Below are 14,156 nucleotides of genomic sequence, written 5' to 3' on the forward strand. Positions count from 1 at the left end.
GAGCCCACCACACAAGATAGTAGGGCCGCTCCAACGATTGCCTTGTCCCTCCTGACCTTTCGACCGTATCGGCATTGATTTGTACGGACCTCTACACACCCCAGATGGTAACCGCTGGGTCATCGTCACTGTGGACCACTTCCCGCGCTACGCCGAAACTTCAGTGCTGCCGGCGGCCACAGCACGTGAGCTCGGCTTGTTGATCCTTAGCAACCTTGTCCTTCGACACGGTCCGCCTCGCAAGCTACTGATTGACCGTGGTCGTTCATTTCTATCCGAAGCTGTAGAAACCCTCCTTAGCTAATGCAACATTGTCCGTAGAACTACAAGTGCCTATCATCCGCAAACCAATGGTATGACTGAACGCTTTAATCGTACTCTCGGCGACATGCTCGCCATGTACATCTCCGCTGACCACACCAACTGGGACCGCATCCCCCACCCCCCTTTGTTGCAGTATGCTTACAAAAGCACCACTCAGTCTACCACGGGATTCTCTCACTTTTTTATTCTTTATGGTCGCGAACCTTCCTCGTTTGTGGACAGAATTCTTTGCTATCGCCCCAACGCTTCCGAATCTACAACTCTATCCGAAGCCGCAATGTCGTCAGATTACTCGCTCACTTACTTTTTCCGTTCCTTTTGGTGAGATTTTTCCATGCTAAAGGCACGATATGATTAAGAGGCATGCCGTAGCATTAGACTTCGTATCATTCCGGAGCACCTGGGGTTCTTTAACGTGTACCCAAGGAATGGTACACGGGCGATTTGAGATTTGGCCCCTATTTAAATGCGACTTGTGTGGCCGGAACTTGATCCCACGCCTTCGCGATCAGTTGCGCAACTCTATTTTCACTACTCCACCATGGCGGGTACCCCATTCAATCATGGTTTTCTTCTTTTTAAATTGCCCTGACTCTGGGGTGTCAATGAAACCAGGGTTCCGAAATTCCCCATTCCTCCCTTGGTACTCTCTGTCGCGTGCCTATAGACGGCGGAAGCGGGTTATGGGCACGTATAGGTAGCCGTACAGGCAACCGGGTACCACCCGACTGCTGGTAGCCGGGTATCCAACTACAAAGAATTCGCCATCAAAGCAATGTTTTGTTAACGTCTCTGATAAGGTCGAAAGGTGCAAGGAAAGGGTACTCAGTGACGAGGAAGAGGGATGCCGCGGGAATCCTCTTTTCCCACTTCGTATGCAAGGGGGATGCGTTGGTGCTCTGTTGCAGGCCCCCAAGGGCGCACGGCGACACTGTCCGAATTGCGGAGAAGAACCCGCTGGAGTGGTCCGTGTTTACGAAGCGCTGTCTTTTCTGCCGCCTTTGCCTTGCAAACTTCTATTCACTCAAGTGCCGAATAGTTAGGAGAAATGTTTATATAGCAAAGCTCATTAACCGCCAATATTCCCAGGTAAAATGTTAAATTTCGTCATGTCGTGAAAGTAGTCACTTTGAAATTCGTAACTTGCGGTGGGAGGTAGGATAAAGAAAATAACATGATGGCACCATCAATCGTAAATTTCGTTCGTGTATTCTGAAGTGGATCAACAAAAGCGGGTCTATTTCTTATTTAGCGAGAACTCAACACAAGTAAAATTCGAACGTTTTTCTTTTCATTGACACATTTTGTACTGGGAAAAGACGAAAGTATCAGCCTGCAGAAGCAATCTTCATTCACAACTCAAGCTTGTACACAATATGCGAACATAGATTCTACAAGATCGAAACCAATGCGAAAATTGTTATCGTCACGAGCTGGTCATAGGGCAATTGACGCTGTCACGTCTGTTATGATGGTGCACATTTATTGTGCCTCATAGAAAGTTCAGTTCAATACATGCATTTCAGCGGCCGTATTAGAAGTAAAAAGTGGCAGTATTTTAAACTGGATACGTTAAGCTGCATGAAAGGAAGCTGCCTATAATAGCTCTTATCATTAGAACTACTTGCTTTGGCGGTGCATGTCAAGAAAGAGTGAACAAAATCGACGTACACCCATTCAAGCCCTTCGTCACACCTATTTCACCGACAGCAGCCGGGCTGTCGTCATGACGAATGAGTCGACACTGGTACTATGAGAGTCCACGCAGGCTTTCACAGAACGGTTTTACTCTTGCAAAATGAACACCTGCTCAGAAATTAGCGATATATACTTGTGCTTACCTGGTCTCATTCAGAAACCTGCAAAACTTCGCAGAAGTGAAAATGGTGGTGCTAGAACACCTTAGAGCCGCATAAGACATGTGACATCGCGATTTAGCCATCCTCGTCTAATGATTAGTTGACGAGGTTTCCTGCTTCTTCCGTTCCTTGCACACCTGATCACGCCTATCCTGCTCATATTCCCATCGTCACAATTGGCACGAGAACCGAAGCAGATGACGAAGCGCGGTCCGACTTGTGATATTGTTGAGCGAGTGGCAACGGTGTGTGGATGCGAGCCCGCACTTCGTCAGATTTGAAATTTACAAAAAGAGAAATAAAAATAACTAAACAGAAGGGAGAGCTGCTTACCGTTCATTAAAATTTTATTGTTTCTAAGAACTCCTGAATGACAAGAAATGTGAACATTCACATCTTATTTCACTTGGTTCTGCGAGATCTTGGGATGCCTGACAACCGCTAGAAGCGCGCATGTTCCTTGAAACACAGGCTAGCACTCGCCCTCCTTGGCTTATTTATGAGATACGTGTTATTATAGCAGTGAACGCGTGCCATTTATCAGCTATAGAATGCTCACCCTTATTTCTGTGCCTTTTAGGATTAACAAACTTGCCTACATTTTAATGCAGATTCCCTACACCCGCTGTAGGAATTGGTCTGCGGGCTGTACTTCTGTAGCCAGGCTAGACATGATGTCCAGCCATGAGGCCACATGTGGCTACCGGTAAGCAAGTATTTGACTACGTGGCACCTTACCTATAATAGATATGTTTCTTTCTGTGACCTCATTGCTCTGCAATTCTGGCCGTTGTATCCTTAAAGAAAAAAGGAAGTGAGTAGCAGTTAGGCTGTGTATTACTGTCTGACAATCAGATGTGTGCTTTAAACAAGTAAGATTGGCAAGCTTGAAATTATAAGCTGAATATTTCACGACGTCTCATCCTGTACAGCCTGAGTAGAAAAAAGTAAGGGCGGAGTGCATGATTATACATTGTTTAACACGTATTAAGTCATCGCGACATTGGTGAAAACGTAGTGTTTGTACGCTTCCTGTATGGCAGTTGGCAGCGAAGTTGCTGAAACGTCCACGTAACGGAAAGATGAAAACGCCGTGGGTTTCGCCAGCATGGTGGCTTATGTGCCTCTGTTGCTGATTCAGCCACGACACAGCATAATCATAAACCACAGCAGAAATAGCTAAATTGCTGCTACAATACACCACCAAACATTTACATCGCTTTGACTATACCACGCCGGCGTCGCAAAGGAACTGATATCGATGGCGATAGTCTCCTTCTTTGCATCGACTTCGACCACTGTCAAATTCGTGCTATCGCGCGAGAGAAGCATGTGACATTCTTTCAATCCAACCGCTTGGCCTTGACCACTGCCGAACTAAAGCCCCCCTTTTGGTCAAACCATGTACACGCCTCTAGCTTGCGAAGGTTGAATGACACCAAGACAGTCATCACCTCTCGGGGACAAGTGCGCGGGCCTTTGTGTGTGCATCCTTTTCTGGGGGACTTAGATGGATAACTGTGCTTTATGGACGAGGTCGAAAAAGAACCTGAAGAGACAACTCTGCTACCCCCCCCCCCCCCAGCTTAATGTTGTTCGGCTGTTAGGGGCGGCGTAGTTTTATTTTTCGTGACAATTATTGTTCCTAAAACGGACCTTCCTCAAAACAAGATAAAGATTTAAAAATAATATCATATAGGGTGAATCAGGTGGTTAATATAGTTTGCACAAAATATTTTTTAGCACTTGCCGCTCTCAAACACAATACTTTGCTTCGTGGAGACCAGCGCAAGATGATATTGAAACCTGTTATAGTAGTACTTTTATAGTTAAATAGATGTCCATCGCATTGCGGCTACGACGTTAAAAATTTTAAGGCGTGCTAAGCATGGCAAAAGCATCACCACTGATATCCTGGCTCTTGCTACCGTGGAATGCAATAATTAGGAATTCCGTAAGGCCACCGCAAACTTTTACCCAAGCCTAGAACTTTATTGCCATGCTATGAAGCAAAAGCACTGAATATTAAGGGTGAGTAATTATCACTAATCGATAGGGTTTCACAGATCAAGCCAAAATCACCCGTAAAGCAGATCAGCTGAAATTTATAATTAATTTGATTATCTTTGATACAACGTCCTAATAGTTTCCTCTAATGTGGAGGAGCCGTCTGTAGCAGGCAGAAACGAAAGCGAGCGAATAAGGACGCGAACAAAGCTGCATTTTTTTATACAGCAAGGATCACTTCTTTCGTCACAGAAAGTAGACACTTGCAACGAGTTGAGCGCTTCTCGGTCTTCGCCCTCTGCGCTTTCTCATGTCAACACGCTCTGACTCAGCAGGAGCTGTATTTTGCAACCTTTTAGTGTTTTAGAGGCAACGTTCCGGCACCGTGTTACTCCGAGTTTCGGCTCTTTTTCTCTTGTTTTAACAGATATTGTGACGCTAAGTGCTGAAATGTTCCAGCTTAGGACGTACTATCTATATCGCGGAGTGCATTGACCAGATGATCTCGTTAGAAATCAAATTGGTGGCCTTGCAGAAGCAGTGCGCGGTTTAAGGCCGATTTACGCTGAAGCCGCACGCCGCACCACCCGCCTGCCGCACGCCTGTGGTCGGGCGATTGCTGATTTCGCAGGGTGGTCCACACGCTTCAGTTTACACTGTATGTGCAGGCCCAGTGTAGATCGATATTTGTGCACCAGTGCGCGAAATGTGCAGTTTTCCGCATGACCGCATGCGTGCGGCCAGCGGGTGCTGCAGGTCGAGCGCAAATCGGCCTCTAATCGTCCGCCCTAAAGCTGAGATAAGTCTGCGCACCAGGTGCGCGGCCTGCATAGGACTCCGATATCGTCAGACCGGTCCACTGGTGTAGCGCGAGCTAATTTTTTCGGACTGCGGTAGCTACACCGTAGGCTCATTTAGTCCCGTAGAACCCATAAAATATTATCGTTATTAGCAGTTTACTAACATATTCCTTTAAACATTTTAGTTACACTCTGTGAATAATTCGCCATCTCCTTGGATTGCAATGGTGCTTTAAACAAAGGGCTTGATTCGTGAGTGCGTCATATATCGACATTATTGTGCCTAAGAAAAATTCATCGAAAGTTCTCAAGCCACCTCCTACTCTAAATATTTTTGGCAAATAATACGAGCTGTGACGTACTACATGCTCAGTACGTCAAAAGAAAAAAAATATTTTCATGTATAGTAATAAAGCATTCTTTACACAAAACTAACAGTCCTTTTGACGGAGTAATAATGTGGGTATTTAGGCAGGAGTTAGAAGAAAGTATGTTAATGGTTAAGATATTCTTTATACAGAATTAAATTGGAACCCTAGTAACGGTGTACAAACAATGTTCTCCATACAAAAGTAAGAATGACAATTTTTAACAGTGTATTGAAAATGTTCTTTATACAAGAGTAAGGAGGAATGCTTAAAACAATGTATTTAAAATATCCTTCATACAAAACTCAGAAGGAAGTCTGTGAACGGTGTAGTTAAAGTATCCTTCATACAAAAATAAGAAAGAAGTGTTTTGACAGTGTATGAACAAATGTTACCAGAATGTAAATTTAAATATATTGTCAGTAAAGTAAAGAGACACTGTGTAGGAGTTCTAAATATTATTATAATAGAGATTTTTTGCCAGGGATAGCTGATTTCGGCTGTAAGACACATTCAGGCACTTTGTCAGGAATCTTTTGTAAAGGCAGTATTTTTTGCGCAGGTATTTAGCTTCGTATGCCGATTCTTCATAGCATTCTCCCCTATTTTCGCTAGACTAAAACTTGGCGGAATTTGTTATTGCTATTCAGCGAGAGCAATTTTGCGCTGCTGATAAAGCTTACCCATAAAACACGGGAGCATATGAATACCTTATTTATTGCAAAGGACGAAATTAAACGACGGACGTTAATGGTAGCCTGCAATTACAATTAACGGGTCCCCTTTTCACCAAGTACTAACGTAGTTTTCTGGAGTTCATTGAGAAAACGATGGCAACACACTACAAACCTCGTAAAACGCTAATGACAGGGGAGGGAAATGAGGGTTGAGTTATTATTTGCAATGCTTCCAATTGGCACACCGTCAACGCTTGGCATACATCAAACTTGCTATACCGCCCAATATTATTGATTTTCTACTCAATGTCAGTTTTTCTAGGACTCCTTGCATCCTTGCAGATAATGGCGGTATGGCATTGTGCATCACTTCAATAAATATTCTTTACAAAGGGTATAATTAATGAACGCAAATGAAGCATTGATCGTACGTCATTCCTAACGTGATTCTATACTTTAATACAATAAAAGCTGCGTGATTTACCTAGGTCTCAAAGGCGACAGGAAAACTAGACTACCAGCTTCGTAGAACGTATCAAAATAGGGAATAAACAAGTATCACAAATATTCGATAAATATTTTTCAAAAAACATAGCCTACACCAGTTGAAACGTTCCATAAACGTCAATGATGGCGTGGCGTCAATTTCTTTCTAATTATGAAATTACTGCAGTTCTTCGCCGACACCCTCCCCCCCCCCCCTAGGGCATAGAAGCTTAATGTGTTTCGTATACAGACTCTAAAGCGGCTGGTAACAAAGGTTTAGCAATATTTCATCAATTCCAAATAAACGACGTAGTCAAATGTTGGCCGCCTATCACCCCTAAAATATTTTCTGCTTTCTCAAGATATAAACTTGAGGGTTTATTTGTATTTCTCAGAAAATCGTGAAGGAGGCACGGAAGGTGTTCGTGAGCTTCTAAACTCATAAACAGCTTCGCTGTAAAGCAAGCTGGATTCTTGGTGCAACCTCAAAGATAATGAGTGGTGCAATGTTTTTTTTTTGTATGCAGACAAGTTCGTTGCCTCCACAAGGGCTGCGGCTGGGTCCACCGCTTGAACGAGCTGGCCGCTCGTCTGGCGCAGCACCACAACGTCAGCGTGATTGAAGTGCAGGGTAAGTCAGTACAACAAGAAAGTGAACACGAACTGTATTCCAATGTAAAGATTGGGAGTGATAACTTGCGCTGCATGTCACCGTAACATCAGCATGGAAACTGGCCTTTGCAATGCGGAGCTAGCCGTGCAGGAGTACTGCCCTAAGGTGCCAGGTGGACTAGGGAACCGCAATGCATCGATTTCGACCTTTTAAAATATAGTAGTCATTGATGGACTTCAGTGCTGACGTCGAAAAAAAATTATTTATATCACATGGATTCAGGAAGCATGTTAACGCGCAAAACGGATGTGAGTGAATGTTTCGACCCTTCATGTTCAGCCATTCGGAATTGTGAAGGGGCCATGCAAGAGCACACTGACGCTTACCCGTTAAGGCGCATGTTTTACACAGCCTCATCATGGCATGAACCTCCTCAGTATAATTTGTATTTGAATACCGTCTCCCCATCTTAAATACAAAGGAAGACACGTCAGCCTAATGAGAATGAAAAAAGGTCTCACACTTACGTGCCGCACACGACAAAGGATGTAGTAGCTCGTAAAATAAATCAGTTGTTTGAGAGCGTCTCCCTTAGGCGCCCGTTTCTGCGTTGAGTTTCGACGTCCCTCGGAGTCGGCGGTGTCCGTCAGCGTATCCGAGCGAACGAGTGCAGCGACGATTGAGAGAGCGAACGGGGAGCGCTGCGAGGGATGAAAGACGGCGATAACGAAGAGAACGCGAGGAGAAAAGCGAAGGCGGAGGGTGCAGCGGAACAATTGAGGCGGTAAGCGGAGGAGCAGGGTATGGCGACACCGAGCGGGCCGCGTCGCTCTATGAACGGTAGATACGCTGGAGGAGGAGTTTGTGTGCGGGGTCCCGCGTTACAGGATAACGTTTTATGGTACCTTCTTATTACAGTCCGAAGCTATCATGTCGGCAGCTTGGGTTTGGGTTGTACTTAACGATTTTCATGACGCATCTTACTATGAGAAATTCAATTGGTTCAGTAAGGCCTGTGCTCCATGCTGAGCGACTGCATGGTTGCGGCTCGGAACGATTCTTTGTCAAGCGACGTCTGAAGCCGACACCGGAGTTTTTGCGACAAGGGGCCCTTGACACTATCGCGTTAAAAAGTGAATAAGCACTTGCACGCTGCGACATTACCGCTCTCAAACATGCTAGAAAGCGGCGATGGGTGTTGTAGCTAGACCGTGATGGGGTTCCTGATGCCAGTTTTTGCTGAGTGTCCTCTCTTGTGTCTTGCAGAGGACCGCGCGGAGCTCGTCTTGCAAGATCCCAACAACAAAGAAAACAGCATGCGCATGGTCCTCCTGCTGCATCACGAGAGCGTGTTCGTAGTCACATACGAGCGGACTGGCCCGTTCTATACGGAAGCCAAACTCGATGTCGTCACGCTGACTCCTCGGTGTGACGAGTACGAGTTTGAGATTATTATTCGTGGACCCTCTGGCGTCAATTCATGGCGGTCACAGGCCCTTCCATGTGGAACATCCGAAGACACGTCAGTGCGGCTCAGCGAGTCATTCATCAACAACTTGGCTCCCGACGGAATGCTTAGAATGCAAATAAAATTGACAAAATCTGTCATGTAACAAGGACGAGGGGATTTGTGTCTTGCATATGGACAGACACCTGACAGCGTGACGTGGACTGACCCCTCAGTTGAAGAAAGCTGCGTTCCATCGCCCTCTTTTCTCAAGTGGTATCATTTCTGCCTGCAGGCAAGATGTTTCCCTATTGCAAAAACCAGCGTCTTCCAGTGCCTTCCAGTGTGAAACAAGCGCGTTTTTTGAAACTGGATCGCAATGGGTACCCTGGCGCTCGCTGTGACTCATTGGAACATCAGTGAGAACGCTGGATAAGGGTTGAGTCGCACTGGAAGAGACGCTGATTCCACTGCCATGACGCTGGGGCGCACTGGCTTGTGTTGTACAGGCACTGGTTCTCGCTGCAGTTCTGAATATGAAATTTTTCTGCAACTTTATCGCTTGATAATAGTCTTTTGTCCTAAATAACGCTATATCTTCGGGTCATAAAACTTTATTTCGTGTCGCAGTTTGCAAAAAGGTAGGTGAGCTGCCTTGTTTATTCATGCACATTTGACACTGAAGATCACTTTCGGTTTTTGAATTTTCCCTTTTGATTGTGCGGATATCTAAATTCTTGAACGAAACCCCGCAAACGCAGAGAACGCCCCGTTTTTTAGTAGTTTGCACGTAACATATGACTGGGAGTTGTCGCCGTTGTCACAGTGTTGTGGTGTGGCCGTGAACTCCAGAAGTCGTTCAGACGCGCTCGAACGGACCCCGAGTTCGAAGCCTACCGCTGACTGACATCATTGCACCGATAACAAAGCTGAGGTGATTCGCGCGCTTCCACTTTTCCTATTGTATTCAAAAAAAGGTCCTGAGGCTCAAATACACACATTTTAACTTTCGCCAGCTAGCCGCGCCGAGATTTGTTCCCAGCGAAGCTTAGGCCTAGTGTATCCGCCCAGTCTGTCTGCACGCTATCGGCGCGTCTAGGCTCAGGAATAAAGAAGTCTAACAAGGATAAATTATCGGTGTTCTGAAATGAACCATTTTTTCATGTCTACAGTGCCAGCAGAAGGCATCATTGAAATAAGGAAACGTTGCATATCCTTCGCGTGAAAAACAAGAAACGGCTATCGAAATCGGCAGTAATAGCCCATACAGGGTCCCGGGTCCGCGGTTCATTAAGGACCTTTTTCGAACTTAAAATACCAATTGCAAGCGAAAATCGATGTTGTGGCACTTCCGAGCATGCTACTGAAGACGGACACCAAATGTTTCTTTGTAGTACAGGCGTGAGCTTTACGTGTTGGGCGATAGCGCATCTGCCATGTCTGTGCGAGGCGTACCTCTGCGAAACTAAAGCTGCTTCGCGATTTCGACGCGGCAAATTATCCGTTCACGTTCACCTGCTGGCGTGGCGCAGAAGGTGAACGTGAACGGATAATTTGCCGTGTCAAAATCACGAAGTAGCTTTAGTTTCGCAGAGGTACGCCTCGCACAGACATGGCAGATGCGTGCGGCACTGGTGGACTCTATTTTCCCAGATCCTTTGTATCGTGCACCTTATTTAAACCGACCTTATCAGGATGTATTTAAGCGCGTCCGAAAAATGTGTGTACCTCCTGGAGTAAAAACATTTTTCTTTAAATTACATTCGGAAACACTCCCTGTTAAAACTTGGTTGAATTCGAGGGGTTGCTTTGTGCCGTGGTCAACAAACTGTCGGCTCTGTCCACGTGCCGAAACCATAGATCACTGCTTCATAGACTGTAGGGACGCTGTATTCTTTTGGGACATTCTCCAACGGACGCTCAAAAAGGACATTGACATGACCCCATATACAATTAGGTTTCTACCGTTTAAGGTTACGGGTGGTCCTCCCTATGACATGTTCATAGTACTTGGTTTACATAGCCTATGGAGAAGTAGACTGTGTGACCGCCATGCCGAAAGCCCGCGATCTACAAAGTCCTTCTTTCGCGAAAGTGCTGCTTATGTAAGAAGTGTCAACGCTGCGCAGGAACCTCCGCCAGACTGGATGCTCTTGTTGGATGCATGTGTGTGTTTGCCTGAGTTTTAAGTGTGTAGTCGTGTCCACTTTGTAATACACCTTCAGTTTGTAATACACCTTCAGTTTGTAATACACCTTCAGTTTGTAATACACCTTCAGTTTTCTTTTCCATGTATTAAAGAAAAAAAAAAAGCTGGCGTGGCGCAGCGGTGAAGTACCGTGTTTGGGCTCTGTAGATCGGGCGATCAAATACTGGCTGGAGCACATTTATTTTTACGTTCTTTTTCCTTTTTTAATTGCACTAAAACGCTCTCTGTTGTTTTCTTTTTGCAAAAAAATATATAGGGTCTGCAGGCATCGCGTATTTAACAAGCTAGAGCTGTTTTTCGCACCAGTAGCCAGCGCCTCCCAGTATATATGCTGCGCCTGCCCAGCGCCCCAGCATCAAGCGCGCGGCACTGGGCCATTAATCCGGCGCACTGGATACTGGGTGCTGGGTTTTGCAATAAGGTTTTTATACAAAGTCTATGCGTGTGTGAAGAATACAATAAAATATATGTGAAAAAGATATTTTACAGGGTGAAATGATGAGTATGAACACAGCAGCAGGGCGCAAAGAATTTCTAAGAAGTAACGTGGAAATACAGACGCCATTTCATAAACGTGCCTTGTTTACGTATGATCCCAAACCGTCAGGAATTGCATATGGCACAAGAGAAAATCATTGAATGATGCACCAAACTGACGTTTCGGCCGCACAATATAAATAAAAGAAAGTGAAAAGTAGGAGCGCGCATGGTAGCTTGAAATGCGCGTGCTCACCTGTTGAAGTTGGTCGACATGATGTCAAAATGCGTGCACGCGCATTTCTAGCTGTGATGCGTCCCTACTTGTCAATTCTTTTTTTAAGCCGCTTTTTTTCTGTCTTTTTTTATTGTACTGCCGAAACGTCAGTTTGGTGTATCACTGCCTTCCAACCATGTGGGGGTATTGGCCATCTTCAAGGTCGCAGCAGCGGCAACCCCTCTCAAACCTGTCACACGGACTGCATCTGTCATATTTCCTTGCGGTCACGACGGAATGGGCACCTCTTGACGCATGGGTCATTCACAAACTGCTTACCCATATAGATTTTCTTTGCTTTTCTTCTGATTCTTTTTTGTCTGTCACGGAAGTTTGTATTCACGGTTGTTTTCGTTGATTTCGAAGTGAGTTAGTGCTGGTATTAGTGCGGGTATTTTTGACATCACTCCATTCCTTTGTTATTTTCCTCTTTTTTTACAGGCTTAATTTCGTAAAGTTTGTATTCCCGTTTCTGTTTCCTCTCGCTGGCTTCTCTGTCTCCTTACTGAGAAAATGTACAAATTGAGCTCTCTGTGCTTGGTGTCACACTCTTGATGAAGGGCGTAGCCTGGCGGTAACGACAGTAAAGTCATGTTATTTCTTCTACGTGCTTCTATTCCTTGAACTATATATATATATATATATATATATATATATATATATATATATATATATATATAACCGCTAAGGTGTGTCAAATTACAGTTAAATTTTGTTGTTTAATCCCCTACAATTCAATTTTTACGACAAGAACGTAAACTTCGATTATTACTGCATGTTTTCTTTGGCACAAGCAGTAGTTCCTTGGGAAATAGTTAAGCAATTCCGGCAAAACAACTGTGTGTATAATATGCTTGTTCTATTATTTATTTTTATGATTTAGTTTTATTATTTATTTATTTATTATTATTTATTATTTATTTCGTGTAGCTATATATTATGGCGTGCGCGCGACTTCTTCTCTATCATTATTTACAGATGTTATGTAAATTTTTCTCATGTTTATGTGATTTGTTATGTGCACTCTTGCGAGTAGCTAGTTGTCCATTTTCCTGAAACTGATGTACTGCAATCCTTTTTTTTTTTTACTCTGTTGAACTCAAAGCGTGTGAGCTGCCACGAACTGCGGAGCGACAGGCACCTTTGTCAGGCTTGATTGCCTTTAGCCCCTGCCCCTGCAGTGAGCTTTGTATATTGCTTACTATTTCTATCGGGATGGTCGATTACTCGAAGAGCGCGGCCTAGCCTTTTACTCAGAAAAGCTCAAACATATCTTAATTTTTGCAAACGTGACTTGATGGTTTGCCATTCGCACGGTCACTGGTCAATAGTATATCGCGCAGAGCAAGAAGCAATGTTGAGCGACTGGCTAAACGGTAATCGTTCCGCGCTTGCCATTATAGTCGTCGCCACGGTGCACTATACACCCATCTGCTACACATGTGGCCTCATTCATCTCGTAGAGCACGCTGATGTCCATCGACACGCGTAGGGGATACCTGGCTCAAACTCCGTGCCCAAGCATGACTCCGATCATCACTGCACAATATCAGGCATCATCATATACGACGCTATCATTATGCGTACCCACCGCTGCCAGTAGTACGAACTTGTTGTCGAGAATGCTTGGGCAATGAAGTATATTCCGCAGCAGGATACAATGAGTGGTGAATAGTCGGCACAGCAGCAGGCTTGTGGGCACGTAGTTTTGGTGGAAGGTCGGCCTGTGCTAAGTTTGGCGGGTTTTACTTGTTGCATGCGCGCTCAAAATGTAAGGAGCAAATCTGCCTGTTCCTCAGCGGGGTCCATTCTAAGTGTCCAGAGACGCGCACAAACTGAGTACACTTATGTCAGTTGAAGGCTATCGCGGAGAAAACTATGCCTCGCTATTCCAAACCCTGAATGTGTTCGGCAGCAGTCAATGACGCAGCACATATGCGACATTGCGCTTTACTTGCAATTCGTGCATGGTAAGTGCAGCGCAGTCAAACTGATAGTGCGGCAAGTCCGCTGACACGACAAAAACTGTCGCCTAATTCTGCAGTTGCAGGAACACGGAGAGCGTCCTACCCCAATCAATAATTGAGAAGAAGACAACATTCAAGGAGGCATGGCAGCCAACGAAAACTTGTGACGTATTGTTTTCTCGGTTGTTTACATTCCTTTCTTGATGTCGATGTCGTGAGAGCCAGCGTTTTGCGGTTGGCTGCAAGCACGTACTTTAAAATTTAGTTTATATATGTTGGAAGCTTTATGCGCCGTTGATATATTGCAGACCATGTGGGGGTGTCCACGTTAATCGATCTCACTCGTTAAAACGGCTTCGAAATTTTTTGTCGGTACTCATTTAAGTACGGAATACTCTCCGGGAACGTAATGCCAGCAGGTTTCTCCGTAAATTAATGAATTTCTTTAACAGCATAACTACAAATGCGAGAAAAAGCAAAATCGGCGAACTGAGGGATCGCTATCGCAATTCATTGGGCCGAGTTAGGCGCATGTATAAGAATTGCCACTTTTGTAAGAAATGCCTTTAACAAAAGCTCGAATGTGTCACGCTACTACTTTCAGCAACGCTTCGCTCTCTCTCGACAAAGAAGTCCTTGTTAGAA

The 14,156-nt window shown here is 44.8% G+C and overlaps 1 protein-coding gene across 5 annotated transcripts in view; it reads left to right on the top strand.

Annotated features, from left to right (window-relative positions):
* The window catches only part of LOC142575822 (uncharacterized), a 58,264-nt gene extending 49,242 nt beyond the window's left edge, over positions 1–9,022 (top strand). For 4 of the 5 annotated variants that reach the window (XM_075685503.1, XM_075685504.1, XM_075685505.1 and 1 more), the window contains 3 exons: positions 2,795–2,889; positions 7,049–7,152; positions 8,401–9,022. In XM_075685503.1, the coding sequence (XP_075541618.1) occupies positions 2,795–2,889; positions 7,049–7,152; positions 8,401–8,747 (546 nt within the window). In that variant the 3' untranslated portion in view covers positions 8,748–9,022. The remainder of the gene's footprint in view (positions 1–2,794; positions 2,890–7,048; positions 7,153–8,400) is intronic. The other variant, XM_075685507.1, reaches the window with a different exon arrangement.
* Positions 9,023–14,156: the final 5,134 nt, after the last annotated feature.

Source organism: Dermacentor variabilis, chromosome 3 (assembly GCF_050947875.1).
Source record: "Dermacentor variabilis isolate Ectoservices chromosome 3, ASM5094787v1, whole genome shotgun sequence".
Lineage (NCBI taxonomy): Eukaryota > Metazoa > Arthropoda > Arachnida > Ixodida > Ixodidae > Dermacentor > Dermacentor variabilis.